This window comes from Fusarium subglutinans, assembly GCF_013396075.1.
Source record: "Fusarium subglutinans strain NRRL 66333 chromosome Unknown NRRL66333_c0000084, whole genome shotgun sequence".
Lineage (NCBI taxonomy): Eukaryota > Fungi > Ascomycota > Sordariomycetes > Hypocreales > Nectriaceae > Fusarium > Fusarium subglutinans.
The window spans coordinates 118,931-142,766 of NW_023502147.1; the positions used below are offsets into that span (position 1 = coordinate 118,931).

Consider the following 23,836-nt stretch of genomic DNA (forward strand, 5'->3'; position numbering starts at 1 on the left):
TGATGTCTTCCACTCCTGAATCTTTGCCGCACGTTATATCACAACCAAATAATACGGCGGATTCCCTTCTTGCTCTTAAAGCTCTCTAAGATCATCAGGGGTTGCCGATGGGCTTCTAGTATTTTATTTATGTAGCCAAGGAGCAGAGGATACATTCCCGGCAGATCTCGATGTCGTACTGTCTCCAACTGGCGGGAACTATTTGACACAGAAAAGCAATTTGTTATTCCATTCGCGACCTAGGATGTGAGGGTGAAACAGTGCGCCGCTAACTTGGATACATCGTGAACAAATAAATCAATGTATCAACCCAGGCGTAAATCTACCAAAGTCTCTCCCAGAATCTTCGAAGCCAGTTCATCTGTTGCAAGCGCAGTTTCTCATTCTCAATTGCCGCAGGATCTTCCCATACTTGACATTCTTCGTCAACTTCGGCTTTTCCAGTGATAAGGTCTGCTTGAGCAGGCTTCACCCATTTCGTTTTCTTCGCGAGCTTCCCAATCACAAACATCAACGGGCCGAATGCAGTGGCGAAATAGTAGGTTATAAATCCTTCAACATCAAAGGGCGAGAATGTGTCCCAACCGATAAAGAGAAGAAAGATGCAACCCAAAACAAATGCAAAATAAGCACCATAAGGCCTGAACGGTGATAGGTACGGCAATGACGACTCCGGGACAGTGTCGGGCTGAGCTTTCAAGGCGCGATGCCACCCGATGAATGTTAAGAGCATGCAAGTGTAGACATAGACAAATCCACCCGTGGTAAGATCAACGAACTATCAAACGGTGTCAGAATAATGAGCATAGATAACATTGAAAGACGCAACTTACCCAGTAGAAAACTGTAACAGAGGAATTTGAAACGACGAGGAATGAGAGGCAAGAGAGCAAAGTGACAGCTATGACTGAGTAGATAGGTACACCTGACTTGGTACATTTCGTGAATACCTTGGGAGCGAGTCCATCTAAGTTGTTATTAGCGTATGGGTACATCTCGTTTTTGGGATTGACGTACCGCGAGCAAGCCCATACAAGGAGCGAGACGTGGAGTACAGGTACGCGTTCCCACAGGACCTGCAATATACAGTCAGTATATTCATGAAAGGCTACAATCATAATAGGTATACTTGCCAGCCGGAAAGTAATATGACAGCATTAATCACATCAGGTAAACCATGTATACCGAGATTCTGGATGCCGATAACCCAGGGCGAAGCTGCGGCTCCAGAAGCTCCACCGCCTAAAGCATTCAATAACCGCTCATCACGACTTGAGCAGAGGATTCCAACGGCAAATACTCCAACGACATAGAAGAATGCCAGTCGATAAAATATCAAGCGAGCGACTCGGGGTATAGTTTTCCGGGGATTCTGGATTTCGCCAGCAGTGAAGCAGATTAGGTCAGGGCCACCAATGGTGAATGCAGCGTAAATGACTACAGACCTGGTTTCAAGACGTCAGCGCATTTGTAAAGAAATATGAAATAGGGATTCTCGTATAGCTTACCAGAATCCGAGGAATCGACCAGCTGCCCCATCAGTATAATAGGCGTGCATCGCGTTCCCGCCGCCCCAGTACCGAAAGCCGTAAGCGTCGCCTCGAGGGTTACCACCACACATAGTGACGAAAGTAAGCAAAATGAGGCCGATGATCAAAATGACCTTTGTTGATGCCATGATAAACTCAGACTCTCCATACCACTTGACGGCAATCACATTCAGCAGGAAGCAGACGACCAGAGCCATTGCAACCCATACACCTGCGTTGATGGAAGTATTCCCTAATATCTCGAGGTCAGAAGAACAGCGAACAATCGACTTGAACGGAAAGGGCTTTACATACAATACTGCATTACTGTAGCAACAGCACTATACTCCACACAAACCAGCATAACACCGCCGTAAAAGTATGTCCAGCCCATGGAGAAGCCAAGAGCAGGATCGACAAAGCGACTGGCGAGCTCAAAGATGCTTCCCCGGATAGGAAGATATGCACACATCTCTGCAACGCTTAGTGTGCATGGTAGAATAAAGAACATGCTCCAGAATAGATATCCAAGCGATAAGGAGAGCGGGCCGGCTTTAGATAGTGCACCACCAATACCAACAAATAGAGCAGTGCCAATGCTGCCTGCAATGGCCATTAGTTGTACATGACGTGGAGATAGACCACGCTTGGTTTGCCCGTTGGTCATGTAGATTGAAGCTCTTTGGATTGAACTAGTGTCGCATGCATTCGTTGGTCCGGAGGTATCAAGGGCGACTTTCTTATAGTCATCTTGCTGTGTGATAGAAACCATCTTTGACAAATAAAAAAATGTTGAATATGGAAGCAGGATGACTGAATCTTGGACTCAGGTTCACTGAAACTGCACTGGTATATATATCTTGTTTTGCGGTTATGCCTCTTGTCAGGAAGATAGATTGGCTATGTATCAAAAGAGCTATGGATTGCACCGTCGTTGATGGCTAGTCTAGAAGTAGAGAGGCTATTGCCTCTATAAAAATTCCCCTAGTCTGTTCTAGGTTATGGAATCCACGGCCCCATTTGCGAGGTCGTATCATTTTACTACGTTGGGTTAGTTAGCTAGGCGCAACTTGATAAGTCAACGGGCGCAAACGTGGAGAACATGCCGCTAAGCTCTGTAGACAATTGAATCACACGCTTATATCAATGCATAACTCATCTGATAGTGTTGTTCTAGATCTCTGCTTGCTTGGAGAATTCACCAACACCGACCAATGAGGTAATCGTCAAAGTCGACACCTTATAACATCTATCCTTATCTTAGGGAAATACACATAACCATCATGTCTGTCACAACCACTGTCCAAGCCGTAAGACTCGAGGGCGATCAATACTCCACTACCGCACAAACAGAGGAGTCGCCCGAGCAGATCTGCGCAACTGGGGGGTATCCAGCCCCAAGTGTCCCCGAGTTCAAAGACCCTTACATAAAGCGGCAGTGGCAATTAGAACACATGGCTGCTGTGTTTCGAGTATTTGCACGGAAGGGCTTTACAGAAGGAACCGCTGGACACATTAGTGTTCGCGACCCCGTGGAACCAGATACCTTTTGGATCAACCCGTAAGTGTACCTTTCTGCCATTGTGGCTAAACTGTGATTCTGATCTTTGCTTAGTCTCGGCATACACTTTGGCTTGCTTAAAGCAAGCGATATGGTGCAGATCAACGAAGATGGCCATGTCGTTGGTGGAAATCGTGTCGCGGTCAATAAAGCTGGATTTCAAATCCATGGAGCCATTCATAAAGCTCGGCCTGACATCAATGCTATTTGTCACACACATTCTCCTGCTGGAAAAGCTTGGTCGGCACTTGGCCTTCCTTTGGACACCATAAACCAAGATGCCTGTGCCTTTCTTGGTATCCAGGCTGTCTATGAAAACTTTGGAGGTATTGTTCTAGAACGTGATGAGGGCCAGAGAATCGCCGCGGCATTGGGTAAAAGTAACCGCGTCGCGATCTTGCAAAATCACGGCCTGCTTACTACCGGTTCCACTGTTGATGAAGCAGGTTATCTTTTTACGCTCCTAGAGCGATCTTGTGAGGTGCAGATCATGGTGGAAAGCACCGGCCTCCCAAAGAAAATTATTGGCAAGAGAGAGGCGGAATACACTGCAAAAGCTTACCAAGATCCGGTAAGTACAGAACAAGTCTTTACCAGATATTAAAGTGACGCAAGTGGCAGGCTAATCATTTTAGAAAACCCTATATCTTGAAGCTCAGCCTGATTTGAATTATGAAGCCACTCATTCTGATAAAGAATTAAATCTTAGTTTTTGATATTAGTTTCTAAAAACACCATGACTTTACATTATTCATTAGTGTAAGACTGTCCCGCCCCAACAACACCCCAAAATCATCATTCTACTATGCAACCCAAGCCGTGATACGCAACATTACATACAGAGGCAGAAGGCAAAGAAAGGCCAAGCTAGAACACCAAACTTAGGGCATTCATAGCGGCGCTACATCCACTTCTATAGTCTTATTCCATTCCCCGGCCAAAAAGTCCCTGAGGGATAGCATACCCATATTTGAAAGCCCATATGATGCCTGCCTGGCAGCCCTATCGACTTTTTGCGGGGCCTGCATTAAACTAACTGGGAATGTCAAGAAACGCAAGGTCACCAAAAGTCAGTAATAGAATACTTTTATAGTAACGCTTCCAGCCAATTTAGCCAGCGAATAAAACGTAAACAAAGAAGTCTGGATCATGATACTTTTTTCCCTCCTCGGTTGTCTCGGTTGCCACAAGACGCTCGGAGGATCTGCAAACTAGCGGCGGAGGAACTCAAGCAGACTACGGATCTTCCGAAAGGCCAAACTCAATTCGAGGCGTGGACCCCGCATGTAATACCCTGCGTTGTCTGCTACAGGGCACATTTCAGTGACGTCTGGGGATCATTGCCGAGGATCGCGGGCATGGGCCTGTGGCACTCCCATCAGGCGACTGGGCTGGTAGTCGCCCATATAAATCCTCCAAATGAGATGAAAGGCCCAACTTACACGACGAGCCACATCTCTCTACCATAACACGATGGATGAAACTCAAGTAATCATTGTTGGTGGTGGACCAGCAGGTCTTACCCTGGGACTTTCACTAGCCCGACTGCAAATTCATGTCAGTAGCCACTATTTCGACAATTACAGCAAGCTCATGTTTAGTACTGACAATGCATTACCAGTCCGTCATTCTTTAGAAGGAAGCAGAGATCACCACAGACCCCAGAGGCGTATTCCTCACGGGAGATGCCGTCAGAATATTACACAGCCTCGGGATCAACGATCTGGAGGGCATAGGTCATGGTAAGTCAACATGTTCCAAACGCAAATGAATATGCATAGCATGAAATGTACTGATTCCGACTGGCACAGAAATTCCACATATAAATGTCCATCGCACTGCATTCAATACTCCCCCATTCTTCTCAATTCGCATTGGGGCCATCAATAGTCTTGAACAAGCCTTGCCTGAAGGCATTCTGCAAATGCAGCCCCGTCTAGGTAAATGATTCTAAGCCCCAGCAATATATATCTTCCTTTTTCTAACAGCAGTCTACAGAGACTGCATTGAGAAAGGCTATTGAGCAGTCGGAATACTGCTCACTGCGAACCGCCTGCGAAGTGATCGCACGGTCAGAACAAGATCCACCAGTGATCGACTTCAACGATAGTCAAGGCACACGACAGCAGATGAAAGGACAATGGCTCGTCGGCGCCGACGGAAAGTTGGGTATCGTACGAAAACACTTTCTTGAACCAACTGTAGGCATCAAGCAGCAAGACGGTATTTATCCTTACAGCGGAACCTGGATAGCCGCCAACCTAAAGATGAAGCTTCCTACGCCAGAGACTCACCCTGGCTTTCCACTCTGGAAGTTTGGGTACTCGCCGCAAGAGGTTTATGATCTGTTCTGGCCTATCGGATGGCACTTTTGTACTCCGCCTGGAAAGGCTACTGCTTCTGGAAGATTTGGTCCTCATGAGGAAAGGCTTTGGCGTCATGAGTTTGCCCTGGATGAGTCATTTATCAAGGATAACTCGGAAGAGCTACTCTGGGAACATATTACGCCGATGATCATTCTCAAGGAAGACAGAAGCCGCAAGCATAGGTTCAACGGCCCTGTACAGTACCCACGAGACTGCATCGAGATTCTGCGATGTCGGCTATTCCACTTTGTTCACAAAGTCGTTGACCGGTGGTTCAGTGGCCGGACTATCCTCATCGGCGACGCAGCTCATGTCTTTCCCCCTTTTGCCGGTCAAGGTATTGGCAGCGGTGTTAGAGACGCCCACCAACTCGCATGGAGGTTAGCTCTGATGCTTCACCCAGGTTGCAAGCCCAAAAACTACGACAAGCTTCTCAAGTGCTGGGCATCCGAGCGACGTCAGAGCATCAACAACGCGGCACAGTTCTCTATGATCAACGGTCGGATCTGCAATAACGAGCCTTCTTTATGGCAACAATTGTTTTTCCGGCTTTTGATGTTTCTCCACGGCACTTCTATCTTTCGGCATATGGATTATGTATCTCACAAAGAGAGAAAGGGATTTTCGGCTGTTGAAAACGGGTTCTTTGTCAAGGGACGAACAGGTGGCTCCCGTTTGCCTCAGATACATATGAGATCAAAGGGCCAGGGAGAATCATTCTTATCAGATGGTCTTCTACGAAAGGGGAATACCATCTTCACTCTGGTGGTGATGAGTGACGGAAAACCAGCTACCCAGCAAATCTTGCATGCTGAAGCAACAGCTGCAGTCCAAGAAGCCGGGCTCTCATCCATCATCACAAATGATGCCATTGTTGTTTACGACGGACAGTCGGGAGACTCACCACAGAGTCAGAAGACACTTTCAGGTAATAATGGAGGACTTGGCCATCCCATGGTCTGTTCACCTTCACAGATTGCTGCACCTGATGGGCATCTGGCGAATGGATATGACAGCTCGATGTTTGGTAAGCGTCTTGGGAGGGGTAAGAAATTTACGATTATTCGACCTGACTTCTTCATCTTTGCTTGTTCTTCTGACTATACTGGACTGGTCAGCTCTCTCGAATCACTGAGAGGTTTCGTTGGGTTTGGAAGTAAGAAATAGTTGACAGGATGAAGCGCGAGACGCGTGCTATGTAGTCATTCAAGATCGATTGCTACCTAGAGGTTTTCGACATTTGTTCCTTACTTCTTAGTTGCTTAGCTGAGTAATTCACGGACTTGTCTGGTTTTACTCCCAATGCTGAAATGGTTCAGCAACGTGGTGCTCAGGGAGCAAGAAAACATCGGACCTTGATATAGGATATCAAAATAACCCGAGAAAATTCCCATAGGCTTAGATTAGATTTACCCAACTATTCTTGTCGTTTAGGGTCAAGGTCCCCAGTGTGCTTTCCTCCCCTAGGTGGCCAATCGTATCTTAATTCAAATGATAGCACGAGAATTATAGTGTTTGCAGCACCTCACTTGATAGTTTGGGTAACGTTTTAGAAGAGTATTTCGTCGTATTTCTTAAAAACAAAGTCAACCTTTGCATAGATTCCATGCCTTCAACCCTCTACATTGGAAGCGTGAGAAGAACACAAGGTAAGGTGCGCGATGTAAGCATTAGTCCTCTGGTCCATTAATATAAAATAAACGTCTCAAGAATGTAACTGCTAGCAGAATAGCCTGAGATAAGAGAAAACACAACATCCATATTCACTGAGATTTGGGATATCTGCAAGTTCTACATAAACCCACTAAAGAGAAAGATAGCGACCCTCTGCACAGAGACTATCAGACGCGTTAAAAGTCGAACCCTGCAAAATCCACCGTTAGCAAACCTCCTTATGCCAGGCTCACAAAGGTGAACGAACGATGCTTACTCAAACTTTATCACGTTTCTCAATGTTCCAACCCGCACCATAGTAACTTCAAGGACATCACCATCTTTGAGGAATACCTTGGGACTATGGAAAGCACCTACCTCAGCGGGTGTTCCCGTCATGACCGCTGTACCAGCCGGTATGGTTGTTCCTGTACAACTTGTTAGCACTTACCCCGCTCGTAAGCAATGGTAAAGTACCTTGACTCATATGGCTGAGAATCTGCTCCGGCGAGAACACCATGTCCTTCTTAAACTCTGCTACCTGCCGAACCTCTCCATTGACTTTTACCTCTACAGAAAAACCTGAGCCATCGCCAAATATGGCTGGGCTGATCAGGGCGGGTCCAATTGGGGCAAGCTTGTCGAAAGCTTTGGCGAAGAAGAATTGACCGGCGGAATGCTTGGGAAGCTGATACATGCGGCAGGATATGTCGTTGCCAGCCGTGTACCCCAGTATGTAGTCTTTGGCTTCCTTGGGAGAAATGTCGCGGCACTGTTTGGAGGTTACAAATACGAGCTCGCCCTGTAAAACGATTAGTTTCGGGCAAAAACAGCATATCGTGAGGTTGTGTCCTACCTCGTAATCTGGGAGGCTCTCTGCGCAGAAGTCGTTGAGCGGGATGTCTTCATCTGGATTTGCAAGGGATGCAGCTGGCTTGGTCCATAGTGAAGGAACCGAGGTCAAATTGAGCTAAAGACTCGTTAGTGATTGACTCGAAGCGGGCTGTCTGTTTCCATTTGGCATACTGAAGCTTCTTTGGCATGGCTGCGATAGTTCAATCCCACGCAATATAGAGGTAAGTCATCTCGAGGCAGTGGCGCTAAGAGCTGTACTCAGTCAGTAGAGGAGACTTATGACGGCTTCAGTTCACCAAAGCATAGCACAGAAAGACTTACACGGCGAATTGTTACCGTTTTTGGCTCATCCTTATCACCCAAGGCCTGTAAAGACTTGACCGCGCTGACCTTGGTGCCGAGTGCAGGCGGGCCTTGAGCATCAGGGCCAAGATCGGCGAAATATATCTCCCCGTCCTCTTCAGACTCAAACTTGATGAGTACCGAGAAGTTGGCCATGGTGTTGAGATTTACAGCATAAGCTCTTAATCTGCAACCCTTCATTGATACCAATGCTTAAATACATCTTCTCTGTAACACGGGCTTTTTGTGGCAACCAAGCATGGGATTCGGAGGAGCTGCTTGTTCCATCATGCTAAAATGCGGGGAAATACAAGCTACGGCAGATCTCATGCCTGACCCTTTTTAGATCCTCCGACGTGGGATTAGCTGTAGTGAAAGTGCCGAGGTTGGTTAGTCATCGGAAATACTGTTTGGATAAATCCTCGGAGCATCTTGTGAATCCACAATCTCGACCATTTCTCATTACCTCCGATGTTCTGATTGCGCCAAACAACGACCCGATATTGGCCTTCCGTATACGAGTATCCGTCGTCAAGCGGCGTATCTACTGCTCGCCTCCGCTTGAGAGTCTTTCCGGTTCTCCACCATGTCTGTATCACCCGTCTTCACATAGCGGAACATTCGGCGCGGCTCCCTCTACTCATCGCCTGAGCACCAGAGTCTGCGACAACTGTATTCGGTTCGTAGACCCCGCATTAGCTCTCGGCACTACAGCATCTAACAATCTCCGTACTTCAGCTCTAAAGTCCGATGTGAGATAATCCGGCACTTCCCCGTCCCCAGTACTGATGCGGCCGGTCGTCGGTCACAGGCGATTTAGGACAGCCATCTTGCTCGCGCTGCCTAGGTCGCGGCAAGATATGCAGTTACTCCACGACACGTCGTCGGCCTGGACCAGCTCCGGGCTCCGGGAGAGTGCCACGGCGGGAGGCTGGCAATCGGGACAGAAGGTATCCTGGTAAGAGACGTCTACTTACCGTTCAAGCATCGCGGTATCTAATCGCTCGCTTTGAAGACATAGAGGAGACCACCTTGCAGACCGATTCTATCCTTGAGGGCACCACCTCTTCGGTTCCAGTGGTTACGGATCTACCCTCTGAAAGCCCTGATACCCTCGTCACTTCCCATGCCTCTACTGGCAATCAATCAACACAGAGCCTAAACATCTTGCCCGAAGAGGAAGCATATCTGTAAGAGATAACCCTGCATTTCCATACAGCCCATGTACTATGGGTGTTGTTGTATCTTCCTGCTGACCATGTCAGGGCCGATGAGCACTTCAAATCCATTAATAAAGCCATACCACTGTTCTCCGAGGCCACAGCATCAAGCAGCAAAGATATTCTATCAACATGTAACCCTGAACTCGCCGAAGCTCTGCTCCTCATCACCGCCAAACTCCTCGGCTTCAAATTCGCATCCCCTCATTTTGACCTTGACGGCCGTATAGACCTAATCCTAAGCAACACAACGCTTCAAGAGGATACGGCCGGTGACTTTCCAAGTCTCGACCTCTTCCGCAAGTTCTGCTTGCTCGTCCTTTATGAATTCCACCAATTCCCTGGCCAGCAAGCCTGGGTGCGAATAGGAAAGATTGTCCGGCTTGCGTATTGGATGGGTCTTGACCGTTTAGACATAATCCAATCTGTCTCCCCAGAATGGTCCAATGTGAGCGATGCGGATCTTCAGAACTGGAAACTTGTCTGGTGGTGTGTATACCGTCTTGACTCGTACGCCAACCTCTCATCTGGAACACCATACCAAGTTGATGAACGACTTGTCAATACATCTCTAAATCACCATAGTCAGCTTTCTCAAGGTCTCGTTGCCCCATGCAGGTTACCTCACGATCCGCGTGGCCTTCCCGACCTTCTCTTGTATGTCAAAACCGGTAGCGAAAGCAGCTTACTTTTCAACATCCATCTCATCACCGTCACTGTCTTACGGCAGTTTGGAAGAGCAATGACTATGCGCTACTTGGTTCCTCACAAAATCCTCACGGCAAACTTACTTGACTCGAAACGTATACTCTCTGCAATACGTCTAGCCTTACCACGGAACTTCTTGAACCCCGGCAGGAACGCGTTCATGAATGAGTCAAATACTAATCACCACGCGAGATTAGTACCAGTCCTTCAACTACATATGGCGCAACTATTGGCTGCACTTGCAAACTGCTACTATCTTCCAGAAGGGGATGATTGGACACTTAGCTGGCAACGCGTTCTAGAAACCTGTCAGAACATAGCGGGGGTAGCAGAGAAGTGGGACAGTAATTACACTCTCACCGTGGACCCAGCACTTTCGTTCATCAGCTTGACGACGCTTGTCTTCTTGGATATTCACAAGAAGTATACGGAAAGTACAAATACGCATCTCATATCCGAGATTGAGAACTGCGAACTTCTTCTATTACTGCAACTTAAGCAAACATCAGCTCATTGGAAGCTTCCAAGTTTATTAATCTGTAAGTTCAACCGTCAAGCCTATTCTTCCGCTGAATCTCCTCTAACGATTTGTATCAGTGTCGTTCAAGAGCTTTAAAGAGTCGGTGACAGGTCCTCTCTCTTATCCACATATCCAACTTATTCTGCCCCGGTTTGAGAGTCCTTTACACCCGAGATGGTTGCAGTTCTTGTCATCTGCACAAACACATCTCGAGAATGTGATATGTGGACATGGCACTTGAAGCTATATTTACAGATAATTCTTCTCGTATGCATAAATACATGTCTCATCACATCAACTTTCTGGCTCGTCTTCTCCTCGTGTGGAAGTCTTTTATGAGATGGCGTCAGCTTTGTGTAATAATTTTACATTCAACGGTTGGTATTTGTCATATGACAACCGCTTAGGAACCAGTCTACATCAGAGCAGTCACAGGTGATGGTAGTGTTATTCATCAATAAAAGTATAGCATTAAACTCATTCAGCTAGCCTATGAGACTAGATCAAAAAACAATTATCGTAGACAGGCGGACACGCGTTTACTAACTATCGCGGCGCCCTCTTCGTGGGAATGTGATAAGACGTTACTCAGACCTTGCTGGGAGCAATCTGGTGGACCTCCTGATCCTCAGAAGAAACTCTCTCGGTCTCCTTGCTGAGAACCTCCTTCTCAACGTGCTCAAGGTCGACATCGGCCACGGCGGCCTCGTCACCATCGATAACCTTGGCCAACTCTTCAAGCGTAGGTCCACGAGTCTCGACGTACATGAAGAAGATGAAGATAACCTCGCCGGCGACCCAGATGGTGTAAATAAGGTAAAGTCTCCACGTATTGCCCCAGTATCCAGTTTCTTTCTCGCCTTCAGGGACGGCGGGGGCTTGCCAGGCCTTGAAAGCTAGAGGGTTGAGGTAGTTGTTGAGAAGAAGAGCGATTTGGACCGAAATGTTGAGGAACATCAGACCCTTGGCACGGAGAGAGTAGGGCAGAATCTCGACAGCATAACCGATCAAGAGACCAGACCAACAAGTCGAGTAAAAGACACCGTGAAGCCAGACAAGGAATATCATGGCGTTGTTGGCGCCAGGGGCCTGGTGCTGCTCGTGGAGACCGCAAGTAAGGGTCCAGAAGAGCAGAGTCAGGCACATACCACCAGTGGCGAAGAGGAAAGAGAATCGGCGGTTAAGACGTTCGACGAGGAGAGCGCAGCCGATAGAGACAAACAAATCGAGAATGGTCTTTCCAGCGGTGATGATTAGACGCTCGTTCTCGCTATCGAGACCAGCGTTGATGTAGAGACGGGCAGAGTAGTTGGAGACAACACCGTTGCCTGACCACTGAGAGAAGAGACCGAGGGAGAAGAGGACGAGGAGACGGTAGCGGTTACCCTTGGTCTTGAGGAAGTCGACATATCGGGAGCTGTTGTTGGCGAGCTGCTCGGCCTTGATGGTGTCGCGGATCTCACGGTACTCGAACTGAACCGTTGGGTGGTTCTCGTTGCCGTTGGCGTGGTACTTGGAGAGGATGTGAAGGGCTTCGTCCTGGCGATCTTTGGCGATGAGGAATCGAGGGGATTCAGGGATCCCTAGAGGACTTTTGTTAGCAAGATCCATAAACAATTCGATCAGAAGCTCAACTTACACCAGAGAATGACGAGCTGAACGAGACCGGGAGCACCCTGGAGAATAGCGGGGAATCGCCATGACCAGTCGCTGTTGCCGCCACCCCAGTAGTGAGTACCGAAGCAAGTCCAAGAAACAAGCAGAGAACCCATGTTCCAGAGACAGTTGTAGACAGTTGTGAATCGAGCACGGTGCTGAGGATGGCACAGCTCAGCAAGAAGCATGGGAGAGGCGATCTGAGCGAACGAGTTGCCGAAACCGAGAAGAACACGACCGCCAGAGTAGGTAGCGTAGTCGGGAGCTCCAGCCTGGAGACCAGCGCCGATAGCCATGAGGATGAAGCCGAGAGCGATACAAGGGCGACGACCCCAGCGATCGGCGATGACAGGGACAAGAGGGATAGAAGCGACGGAACCGATTTGATAGAGAGCGACCAAGAGACCAAGTCTGCTGCCCTCGGGCTTGTCGAAGAAGTCGTTCCAAGTGTCAAAGTTTTGAACAACACCCATGTACATTCTAAAAACGCGCCAGGTCAGTGGATTGTGACTGAATTCACAGAATCTGGGGGTCTGCTTACCCATCCCAACCAGTTCCCATAGAAGAAACGCAAAGAGTACACGCGTAGAAGGTCAAGACCCTCAGGCCGGGGTCCTTGTACCAAGTAACATGCTCGAACTTGGGAGCTTCCTCCTGAAGCTTCTTTGTCTTCTCGTCGACCCCAAGGCCGATGATGTCCTTGATGCCCATGACGATTTCTCGGTCGAGGGTTCAGGTATTAAAATGTAACAATAAAGTGGCGTTTGTTATTGTTCTGCCAGAAGCACTCAGTGGCTTAGCAGATGACTGTACTGATAGAGGTGAAAAGTAAAGGGGAACATGTAAAAAATGGGGGGAGATCCCTGGATAGATATAGAAAACGCGTCGAGTGAGGCCAGAAGACAAATCTGAAATGTGACGGGCGTGCGGACCGGGTGACAGACAAACCCCAGATTGAACGGAAGAACCGAGCAGGCAAAAAAGACAAAACAGCGATTGAATCAAATGGCAGACGTCCGCTTAACGTGCGGGTTCCACTCATTTGTTCGGAATGGGCGATCTTGTTCCACCTTGGCTGTCTTGGAAGTCTTGGTAGTCATGAGTCCTAAGCCAAGATGGAGGCCGGGCCGTGCTCATTTCAGCAGGGATGGATAATGGAGAAAGCGAAATCGACAGTCACAAGCTGGGGGATCTCCACTGCGCTTCTTGTTAACTGCTGTTGTTGCACGGAGCACCCCGTAAAGAAGGCATTGTTACAATGGGGCTCTGCGATTAAGCCGCCCATGGGGGTGATTTTCGCTATTAGCCTGTTACCGAAAAGGGGCCCTCTCATCTCGCCACGGGGGTTTTTCGCGAGGAACACCATGCTACAACATCGTCTTTTTGTCTGTCGGATTTTCTGCCATCTGATCTGATCTTGTGTCTAGAATCACCGGGCCCAAACGTGCGATGGACATAACATCATGGCCATCACCGATGCTTACGCTTACAAGGCTGGGCTTTAAAGAGCCCGTTTTGCCTATAGCACGACGTTCTTGGAGCAGCCATTAACAGAGCTGTGCCTCCAACATTCGCCATCTTCCAAGAACATATTCTTGTTCTTGATAAGCCGGTCAACATCGAAGAACGAAACAAGCGAGAATGGAATTCCTCATGGTGCGGAATTGCGACCCGTGACTTGTGCTCAGATGGCTTCGGGGATATTCTCCAGTCTTGGCCTAGAGTGCCATTTGGCTAAATACGGGTAAATGCGGGTAAATAAACAACCTTAATCAGTCCGCCAATCACAAGCTGATACCCAATTCTTCTCCTGATCGATGCAATGCGATTTCTCTCATAAAACCCGAATACTACAAAAGAAACATGCAAATCCCGAGTTATTCTCGGCATATCAGCTCAGCTGAAATAGCCACGATCTGCTATACGTAGCCGCAATGTCATGTGCATGGACTTTAGCCGATTGACAGATTTAAATATCGGCCTAGAACCTGCACCGTCGCATAATCAGCGCAGAGCCAAGCCAAACTGGAGACCAACACAAGGAGACCAAGACCTTGGCGCTCACAAACCCAATTTTTCTTTTTCGCAACGATATCTCCACTCAATAAGACTTGTCCTGAGCTCGGGGCGTGAAGTTTAGGAACCGAGGGCCGAAATTCCCCAGGCCGAGATTCTGGGATATCCACTGTTTTTCAGTTGAGCGTGACTGATCTGACGGATTGGATTGACTCTGCCACGAGGGATAGGACGTTCAGCTTGCGATGTCGCCGGCTTCCGAATTGTGTCAGGACTTACTGACGTACAATGGATTCTGTACCTTTGCGATGGCTGGAATTGGGATCGACTCTGTACAATGCCTGGGCTGACTCTGGTGTTTGCAAGATTGACGGAAGAGTTGAAATGTACAAAAGTAGAGACCCAAGTGTATACGTAGAACACGAGGATAAATATACAGAAACTCAGTTTCTTATTGAGATAATTGCTTCTTAATTAATCTAGTACTTCTACAGAGTAGTAATCAGCCTTGTAAAATAATACTGCCTTCCAATACTTCGAAACCTAGGGTAGGTATGTCTCAAACGCGTTCAAACGCGTGGAGGCTACGCGCATATCCACTCCAGAGAATGGGTCTTCTAACAATCTCTACTGAAACATGCTAATTTATTCATTATGAGCGGTTCTCGATGCTTCATGATTCCTTGCGCGTGGCAATTACCAAGACTCTTGGCTCTCAGGAAGCTATCAATTTAGCCAGCGGTCGTAAGCACGCATTTAGAGCATCGTCATTCAAGGATAGTGATTGGGCTTTGAACTTATCCAAAAGGAACATCGAGGTTGCCAAGCAGCCAAGCAAGCTTGTGGATAAGCTTGTGGACGTGAGAAAACTACTTGGCGTGGAGAAAACAGAGACCCCGGGGGGAAGGGGGATACGCGATCCACATAAATCTCTTAACAAACATAAGACTTAAAATGGTTCTCTTTGACCAAAACCTGGGGAAAAGACAGTGATGATTACAGTCAATGGGTAGATAATATATTCCTAAATACTATTCATCCAGTTATATCAAAAGTCTAGAATGTCCAATCAGCTGTACAAGAAGTCGACTTGAACAGGATAATTAGCCTAAATTCACCCAACATCATTTCGTGTCCATGCCTTATCGATAGCATCAGGTATTCTTCTCCGTCCAAGGTCTCAGCCCATCCAGAAATTTAGTATGAACGTCTCTATCTCCGGCTATTCTCAGCACCTCCTTGTACTCCTCCTCGCCAAGACACTGGAAAAACAGCAAAATACCCGCCCAGATGAAATCGGCATAGCTCACCACATCGCCCAGCAAAAACGGCCCAGACGTGTTCTCCTCCAGCAGGGCCGTAATCTCACGCGCGAACGGCTCCGCTCTGTCAAAAGCGCCAGGCGAGTTCTTTTCTCCGTACTCGTAGAGAGGCATCCCAACGTCTTGTAAACGTGTCTCGAGGAAAAAGTCGATGCTCTTTTCGCCGATGATGTTTTTGGCGACGCCGGGGACGTAGATTGGTACCATCTCTGTCATGAACTTTATCATTGATGCGCGGAGGCGGTCTTGCATTGGGTTGTTGAGGTGTACGCTTGGCTCGGGGTACTTTTCCTCGATGACGTCGGCGATCTTGTAGGAGTCCATTATATATGAGCCGTCTGACATTTGAACGGCTGGACATGTGAAGGATGCGCCACGTTCATTTGGGGATACACTGAGTAGAAGCCTGTTACTGAAAGCTCAAGTGATGTGAATAGTTACACGTACTGCTCGCTGAGGCGTTCCTTGATCTCAGGATACTCCAGCTACTCGAGTCAGTGGAATTGCGTTATTGTAGCTTCGACAACATACCCATTCCGTTTTGTAGTCAAGGCCTTTATAATTAAGAAGCAATCTCGCTGCAACTCGTGTTAGTGCTAGATGGGGCTTGTTAATTATGGAGACTGACTTCTCCAGGTATTCATCGACCAGCAAACCTGAGGCGACTTGCTGGGGATATCGAAGAACGTAATTTTGTTTTCGGACATGTTGCTGGTGGTTTCTGCTTTCAGTATGAGATGTGATGATGGTCTGTCTGTTCAATGCTCATGTAGCCTCACGGGGATAATTGAGGGAATTGACTGGCTGATAAGGACCCTCAAGATATAAATAGTAACTGGAACGTTATCGTGTGATTAATCAGCACGCCAAGTGCTGGCCAATAACACAATAGCATTATATCTTCCCCTCACAAGATGGATGTTAGAGCAATCCTTCAATGCCAAAAGCAGAAGGTAAGAATTCGGCGATGGTGAAAATAGACACTAAGATCGTCTCTTATTGAGCATCTATTTGTAGAGGTATTTAGATTGCAGCAATAGAGCTATTTGTATACGATTGCTTTCTCATCAGCTCTTTTACCATATGCCATGTCCCATACAGCCATGATGGACATTGATGTCAAAGTCGAAGGTTGCACGAAAAGAAACTGGTTTCTATCATCGATATCTGGTATATCAGGGTTTAATTTTTCGGTCTTAAGCATGAACCCGATCACCACTTCATGAACTAATTCTACTGCATTAGATAGAGTCGTCATGTAATCCTATTGCTATGCTGCTAATTTGAGCGCATCTCGCATCACGATAGAGCCGCCGGTCAAGACCTGTCTGTTTGGATCTGCCTGGTCAGTTGCCAAACGAAGTCTGAGCGCTGGAGTATGAGATTTCTTTTTCAATGTTATCAATCCCAGTGTATTTCCTCGATTAATAACTCAGAACTACGGACACGGGGGAGCCAGAGTGAGCCAGCCAATCCTCGGTATAGCAGCTTGACATTATTAGGTTTAGTAAAAATGAGATATATACAGAATATACCACATTGAACAGTCTGGAATAAGAGGAATGGAGAATGGAATATTATAAGGTAGTGTTTTACTATATGAATATTTAACCAATAATGGGTTCTGACTTTTAAACACCCAGAAGTAAGCAGTTATTTTGCGCTTTGGTCTTAGCAGAAAGATTTCTAACCATGTAACTAACCACTAAAATAATTAACATAAGATATAGTAAGGTAATGAGAATTAATATAAACCTTTCTATTGTAAAGCATTCACTTTATATTTTTTTTTTGCTTGCTATCCCGCGGCCTGGCCATGGCTGCCCACGCGCCCTGACCCCTGCAGATCAGATCATGTCTCCATACTTTTGTCGCTGTGATACAATAACAAAGCAATCAGAGGCCGCCAAAACCCCCAGACCCCGGTAAAGGTGCCTAGAGCACAGCCAGTCGCGCGCATTCTGTTACCGCCCTGCTGCGGGTACCCGCGTTGTTGGCAAAATCTCTTAGCTGAATGGCACCGGCAGTTACTCAAGTGATTTATATAGACGCATCTTTGTGTTATAGATGGGAATGAGGACGATATGTTGATGTAAGACTCTGACACCAAAATGAAGTGCAATGGCATCGTAGAACTACTATTTAACCTGTGCCCATTGACTTGATTGAGAGGTAGGCAGCCTAGGCATAGCCACGCCTTTGCCGCAGGTCTGAGACATTTGTACATGGGGCTGCAGGTAGCCTTTTTTGACACCCATGAAGAAAGTGACGTGTGCGTGTTGGTCGTGACCTTGCAGAGGAGATAAGTAACCCAGCACAGACTGTTTTAAGTCAATCTTCTTTCCCAATTGATCTCTCTAATCTGCGATCTGATTATCCGCTGCTCTATTGCGACACCCATGACATCTAACGGGACCGAATTCGTCGGCTGGACACCATCACCAGACGGAAGAGGCACCTACGATATTATAGTGACATGTCTAGTCACGACATTCTTATGCTGTTGGACCTCTGTTTATCCCAACATCCCAGCGGCCGGAGATGGCTTTTGGAGCTCGATTAGGGATAAATTGGGACTCGCATGCTTGGGATTGCTGGGTCCTGAGTTTATTATAGTGTTGGCCATTGGGCAAAAGTCTTCGGCTCGGAGATCTGTCGTTGTATGTTGCGCTTCATGACCTTTTGGTTTTTAAGACCAAGACCGGGGAGCTGATTTGATGCAGAAATTCAAGCAGGCAGGATTTACACAATGGACCATCACACATGGTTTTTTCGCCGACATGGGTGGATTTGTCCTGGCAGCTGATGATCTCGATCGACCGATACCTCTCAACGCCGAACAGCTGTTTTACCTTGTTAGCAACTCGTATGTTGAGTATCCTGAAACCAGTGATCGGGAGCTCAAGGATAGGAACAAGTCAGATGGGTTAGCAAGGTTAGTGCATTAGTACTTGATATCTAGGAACAGCCACTGATACCTCCAGACTTATTACCCTTTGGCAAGGTACTTGGTTCGTCATAACCTTTATCGCGCGGCTGGTCCAAAGACTCCATGTAACAACCATGGAGCTCACAGCAGTTTCATTCGTGATCATTCTATTTGGAACTGCATGGTGTTGGAAAGATAAGCCATCTGATGTGGGGACGACTATTACTGTTCGCTGCCTTACTTCGATGGAAGACATATTGACTCGTGTAAGCAGTAGACGCACTGGGTAGGTAGCTAATGATTAAGACTGACATCAATACAGGAAGGACGTCTGCCAGATCAGCCATACTATCAAACACCTCTAGACTTCATCAGCAGAGACGAAACTGCGCTGAACCTCGCCTGGCAATACTACAACGAACTCTCACGCAAGATCCTCTTCTCTCCCTTCTCACGACGCGTCAAAAAAGTCCCATGGGACAGAAATCCCGGCGATATCTTCCTCCGAATGGACTTCGATCTAGAACTAGTCGGCGTCGTATTCATCTTTGTCTTCAGCGCCGTCTTCCTCGGGGCCTGGAACTTCTCATTCCCCAGCACCGTAGAGCGAGACTTTTGGCGCGTAGCTAGTGTTTACATGCTAGCATACGGTATGTTTGGTGCGCTGTGGATGGAGTTGTGCATGTGGATCTTCATACCGCAGTATCGCCTCGCTGAAGGTCTTGAACTGAGCCTTGTTGAGCAAGCTCTTGATCAACGACCGCATCCTGTGAGGAACTGGCACCACAGGTTTCAGAATTGGAGAAGGAGTCGGTTTAGCAAGATTAGAGGTACGGGGGATTCTGATGGAGAAGAATTGACATCGCGACGACCGAAGAAGGGCATTTTTGCTTTTCTGAGCAGGACGTACAACATATCACACGGCAAAGATCCTCATTTGGGCGTTCAGGTCGGATTCTTGATCGTTACATCTTTCCTGTGCGCCTCTTACTGTGTTTTTCGGGTATTTATCTTTGTCGAGGACTTTATTGGACTTAGAGCTTTACCGCCGAGTGCGTACCAGACGGTGGAATGGGCAGAGTTTATTCCTCATATCTAGAAGCGACCCCGCCAGGAATAGATACCTATCAATGTGATAAATGGACATCTGATTGCTCTAGATAGCAGAAGTACTTGTTAGAAATACTATATTTTACTTTAGTGAAGTCTGATAGGTGACAGCTATAGTCTGAACCACTCATGTCTAAGAACTTCCTCCGCGCTAATCCGTTCTCGAGGATCATACTTGAACAGCCGATACAGTAGATCCGTCATCAACTTTTGTTCAACTTCAGGAGTTTGTAATGACTTCTTAGGCCCCTCTTTGTACTTCTCGCCCGATTCAAAGATCTCGATTGGTTTGCTCAACGCCACTTCGAGAGACCAGTCTTCTTCTTCACGAAGCCACTTCCCATCAGCGTCGAAATATTCTTCACGGGCTTCCCAGCTCATCCACCAATCTTCGGGAAGCTTGCCGAAGAACCTCACCATTTCTGCTAATAGTTCATCTTTGTCGTAGATCATGTAAAATAGCGGGAGTTGCTCCCTTATCTCGAATAAAGTGCAGCCAAGAGCCCAAAGATCGCAGGTGGGACCAATCGCATCAGGGTGCTCAAGAAGGATCTCTGGTGGTAGGTAATTCTCTGGAATACCAAGATCCTCTGGTGGCGATGAGAACTTGAATGATTCGCCAAAGTCAATGACACAAATATCCTCTGTGAGAAACTCGTTCCCGAGCCGGGAGATGTCTGCTGGCGGTACAAGGTATCTTGGGCTAGATGCTGGAAGATCTTCTCCTGACTCTGTCTGCACTTGGACTTCCCCAGGGCGCCCTAAAAGGGAGAGGAGATCTTCTTCAGAAAGATGATCCAGGTTGCACAACTTGACTAAAATATTAGATGGACGAAAGTCTAGTGGATGCATGTGAGTATTCGGATTGAAGCTAGACTCAACATGTAACCTTGTGACAGAACATACCTCCGTGGCAGATCTCATTCTTGTGTAAGAAGGCCAATGCTTGCGTAGTCTGATAGGCAAATTTCCGTAAGATTGTAGCAGGGTCTTTCTCCAGTCGCATCCATAATCGGGGGGACACGCAAGGCCCAAGTGGTGGCAGTGTCAGGCACTGGTTGGTCCCATTAGGTCCCTCAATGGAGAATGAATCCAAAGGAGACGCGATGAACTGGACACCTGGCAAGGACTGATCCAGCTCAGCCAAGCCGAAGTCAAGAATCTCGTCGGACTTTAGATCACTGACCATGACCTTGAGGGCAACATAACGGGCTTCTAGTAAGTCCCGACAAAGCCACACAGTGCCAAAGCCTCCATGGCCAAGCTTATGGATAACTCGGTACCGATCTGACGGACCAAGCACATCACCAATGTGGATTGGATGATAGCCACCTTCCTGGTATTCCTCTAAGGGTTCGACGTCCTCCTTTGAGCCCTTGAGGAATGTGCCTTGTGAGGTTGCTGGGGCATGGTCGAGATCATGGTAATCAAATACGATATCATCGTCGAATTGATCTTGCGTAGAGGAAGGGCTGTGTGACCCCTTTGACGCCATATCTTGGATGATAGGCGACAGACAGAGATGAGTCCCGAGATGGCTAGAGACCTCTCAGTACAACGCAGTGACTGAGAAACACGGTGCAATATAGTGCATGATGGCGAGCCTCTTTGCCATTACATAAGTGAAATGCAGACTGCAAACATGTAGTCAAGCTCTTTTGGTCACTCAGGAACTCGAACACATGTGAATTAGAGTACAGTTATGGAGGATATGTTGATCACTGAGGGGTTGATCTTTTCAGTGGAGTAAGACGGGGAAACCATTGGATAGTGCTTGACCCGCCCTGTAACACCTTGACAACCTGTGACCCCGCCTTTTCGGAGTCCGCCGAAGATTGTTTGCTATCTGTCATATCTTATCAGCAGCATTTAAACCAACAACACAAACCTCAGCATCACAAAACAGACACCCAAAACTTCCATCACTAAGAAACTACTTCAAAATGGATAACGATCTCAAGTACCTCCTCTCCCTTCAAGCCGTCCGAGACCAAGCGTCCAAGGTCTTCGAATCAGCAAAGCAAGGGAACCTGAAGCACTTCGACTATGACCAAGGCCGCATGGGAGCGGTCGCTGATTACGTATCCAAAGTCATCGATGTAAGCAATATCAAGTCCTTGAAAATACCTTCAGAGCTAATGCGATCATTCTCTAGCGTGACTTTGGTCCTGACAAGTACGACACCATTCCCCCTCACGGTCGCTGGCAGCATTTCGAGGTTGGTGACGTCGCACGCGTTGATGCCCTGGTAAAGCGATGGACAAGCGAAGATGGCGTCGACCAGACCGAGATCACTCGACGCTTGGTCGATTTGTTTTTTGTGTCGGTTCTTCTCGATGCTGGAGCAGGCGATGTCTGGCGCTTCAAAGAACCGAGCACTGGACAGATCGTTGTGCGAAGTGAGGGTATCGCTGTGGCGTCGCTTCACATGTTCACAGCTGGATCTTTTAGCTCTGATGGTTCTCTGAAAGAGAAGGTCGATGGTATGTTCTGTTTCATGCGACGCCCCTTTCTCCTTGGGCTAATTGGCTGTTGTAGCGAAGGGCTTGATTGAGCTGCAAGACAACAGTTTTGAACAGCACTTCCAGGTATCTTCCGAGAATCCGATGGTCGGAGTTTCATCGCGTGTGAAGCTACTTCAAGCTGTTGGATCCAACTTATTGAAGCACCCTGCAATCTTTGGTGAGCTCGGCCGCCCAGGGAACCTAGTTGGTAAGTGATCACAACTAGCGGTGAGAGTATGCAAGGCTGACGCACTGCTTTAGACTACCTCGCATCAAAGGCCTCGGGATCTAAGACGCTTGACTACGAACAGCTCTGGTTCTGCTTACAGGACCTCCTCATTCCTTCATGGCCCGGAAACCGCACCGTCTTCAATGGTCATCCCATCGGAGACGCTTGGCCTCTCGAACTACTATCCGAAATCGCTGATAGCAAGGGCGATAAAGACCCCAAGAGCAAAATACAGCCTTTCCACAAGCTCACCCAATGGCTAGCCTACTCACTCTCCGTCATCTTTGAGAGGCAATTGGGTTTCACCTGGAAGAACATGCATCTCGGCACTGGACTACCCGAATACCGAAATGGTGGACTATTTGTTGATCTCGGGGTCCTGAAGCTGAAGTCTGACGCCTTGAAAACTGGAAAGGAAAGCTCGGGACAAGAGCTTCCGCAGTTTGAGGCCTCTGACGATGTTATCGTTGAGTGGCGTGCCCTTACTGTCGCGCTACTGGATGAACTGCATAAGATGCTCAAGGAGAAGTATGAACCTCGTGGAGTCAACTTGAGTCTTCTTCAGATGTTGGAGGCGGGAAGTTGGAAGTCTGGACGGCTTTTGGCTGCTGAGCTGCGACCTGAGACTAAGTGCAGTCCGATTCTGGTCATCAGTGATGGTACGCTTTACTAGTAGTGGGTGGCTCTGAAGCATGAAACCTGCAGCAAACGAGAAGGTCTCATATGATGGGTATCTATTGAAAACGGTAGAAGTCGCTGGTGTAGTTGTCCACGAGGTGCGGATGGATCAATTCGGAAAACTCCGTTGAACGTCAAACATGGCCTAAGATCCGCGACATAAAATTGGGCAAGGACAATATCATAAGACTCGTCCCGTACTTCTAGAAAGCGAAAATAACAAAAAGCGGCTTAAACACCATCTGGGTTCAATTGCACATGCTACAGAACTAAATGGTGATGTCTGAAGCTCTTGGTCTCATGTCCCAGCTACTGAGATCGATGTCAAACATAGCCTATATCTCCAAAGAAATGTCTAAAACTGGAGTGAAGCATGATGGAATTACTGCAAACACATTTAACACTGGCGGTGGAGAGTATTGTCGACTCCCTAGGTTAAAGTATTACCTAGTTCGAGATAGTTGGTTTGTTCTCTGCCTGCAAGTTAACTTTGCATTGAGAAACGTGAGTAACTAGAAATTTAACTTCTGGATGAATATATTTAAGCAAAACAAAAACGATTTCTCTTTGGTTACAGGAAAAACAGAGTCTATTCTGCCTGAAAGAGGGAAAAAGCTATAATGTGTTATTTTGACCGA

General features: G+C 47.4%; 9 protein-coding genes across 9 annotated transcripts; 4 read left to right on the plus strand and 5 right to left on the minus strand.

Moving 5' to 3' along the window:
* Positions 1-322: 322 nt before the first annotated feature.
* FSUBG_7045 (amino acid permease) lies at positions 323-2,301 on the minus strand (the record flags this gene model as incomplete). The annotated part of the gene is made up of 7 exons (XM_036685308.1): positions 323-778; positions 834-901; positions 951-967; positions 1,018-1,076; positions 1,166-1,445; positions 1,509-1,782; positions 1,845-2,301. 7 exons carry the CDS (start codon positions 2,299-2,301, stop codon positions 323-325), a joined length of 1,611 nt encoding a protein of 536 aa, XP_036537485.1.
* Positions 2,302-2,812: 511 nt separating this feature from the next.
* FSUBG_7046 (3-(3-hydroxy-phenyl)propionate 3-hydroxycinnamic acid hydroxylase) lies at positions 2,813-6,623 on the plus strand (the record flags this gene model as incomplete). The annotated part of the gene is made up of 5 exons (XM_036685309.1): positions 2,813-3,090; positions 3,145-3,661; positions 4,727-4,832; positions 4,902-5,030; positions 5,089-6,623. 5 exons carry the CDS (start codon positions 2,813-2,815, stop codon positions 6,621-6,623), a joined length of 2,565 nt encoding a protein of 854 aa, XP_036537486.1.
* Positions 6,624-7,382: 759 nt separating this feature from the next.
* Positions 7,383-8,462, minus strand: FSUBG_7047 (bifunctional 4-hydroxyphenylacetate degradation enzyme; the record flags this gene model as incomplete). The annotated part of the gene is made up of 5 exons (XM_036685310.1): positions 7,383-7,537; positions 7,587-7,911; positions 7,966-8,079; positions 8,136-8,216; positions 8,286-8,462. 5 exons carry the CDS (start codon positions 8,460-8,462, stop codon positions 7,383-7,385), a joined length of 852 nt encoding a protein of 283 aa, XP_036537487.1.
* Positions 8,463-9,166: 704 nt separating this feature from the next.
* On the plus strand, positions 9,167-10,850 carry FSUBG_7048 (uncharacterized protein; the record flags this gene model as incomplete). Its single annotated transcript, XM_036685311.1, has 6 exons — positions 9,167-9,256; positions 9,345-9,496; positions 9,572-10,329; positions 10,498-10,668; positions 10,734-10,773; positions 10,832-10,850. The coding sequence occupies 6 exons, from the start codon at positions 9,167-9,169 to the stop codon at positions 10,848-10,850; spliced, it is 1,230 nt and encodes a 409-aa protein (XP_036537488.1).
* A 492-nt stretch (positions 10,851-11,342) lies between these two features.
* FSUBG_7049 (hexose transporter) lies at positions 11,343-13,121 on the minus strand (the record flags this gene model as incomplete). The annotated part of the gene is made up of 3 exons (XM_036685312.1): positions 11,343-12,337; positions 12,394-12,890; positions 12,952-13,121. 3 exons carry the CDS (start codon positions 13,119-13,121, stop codon positions 11,343-11,345), a joined length of 1,662 nt encoding a protein of 553 aa, XP_036537489.1.
* A 2,459-nt stretch (positions 13,122-15,580) lies between these two features.
* On the minus strand, positions 15,581-16,455 carry FSUBG_7050 (glutathione-S-transferase; the record flags this gene model as incomplete). The annotated part of the gene is made up of 4 exons (XM_036685314.1): positions 15,581-16,154; positions 16,196-16,233; positions 16,280-16,326; positions 16,377-16,455. The coding sequence occupies 4 exons, from the start codon at positions 16,453-16,455 to the stop codon at positions 15,581-15,583; spliced, it is 738 nt and encodes a 245-aa protein (XP_036537490.1).
* A 2,073-nt stretch (positions 16,456-18,528) lies between these two features.
* FSUBG_7051 (uncharacterized protein) lies at positions 18,529-19,776 on the plus strand (the record flags this gene model as incomplete). Its single annotated transcript, XM_036685315.1, has 3 exons — positions 18,529-18,683; positions 18,733-18,943; positions 19,000-19,776. The coding sequence occupies 3 exons, from the start codon at positions 18,529-18,531 to the stop codon at positions 19,774-19,776; spliced, it is 1,143 nt and encodes a 380-aa protein (XP_036537491.1).
* Positions 19,777-19,898: 122 nt separating this feature from the next.
* On the minus strand, positions 19,899-21,282 carry FSUBG_7052 (CMGC kinase; the record flags this gene model as incomplete). The annotated part of the gene is made up of 2 exons (XM_036685316.1): positions 19,899-20,626; positions 20,694-21,282. 2 exons carry the CDS (start codon positions 21,280-21,282, stop codon positions 19,899-19,901), a joined length of 1,317 nt encoding a protein of 438 aa, XP_036537492.1.
* A 448-nt stretch (positions 21,283-21,730) lies between these two features.
* On the plus strand, positions 21,731-23,193 carry FSUBG_7053 (urg3; the record flags this gene model as incomplete). Its single annotated transcript, XM_036685317.1, has 4 exons — positions 21,731-21,886; positions 21,943-22,270; positions 22,326-22,499; positions 22,553-23,193. 4 exons carry the CDS (start codon positions 21,731-21,733, stop codon positions 23,191-23,193), a joined length of 1,299 nt encoding a protein of 432 aa, XP_036537493.1.
* Between the last annotated feature and the right edge of the window lie 643 nt (positions 23,194-23,836).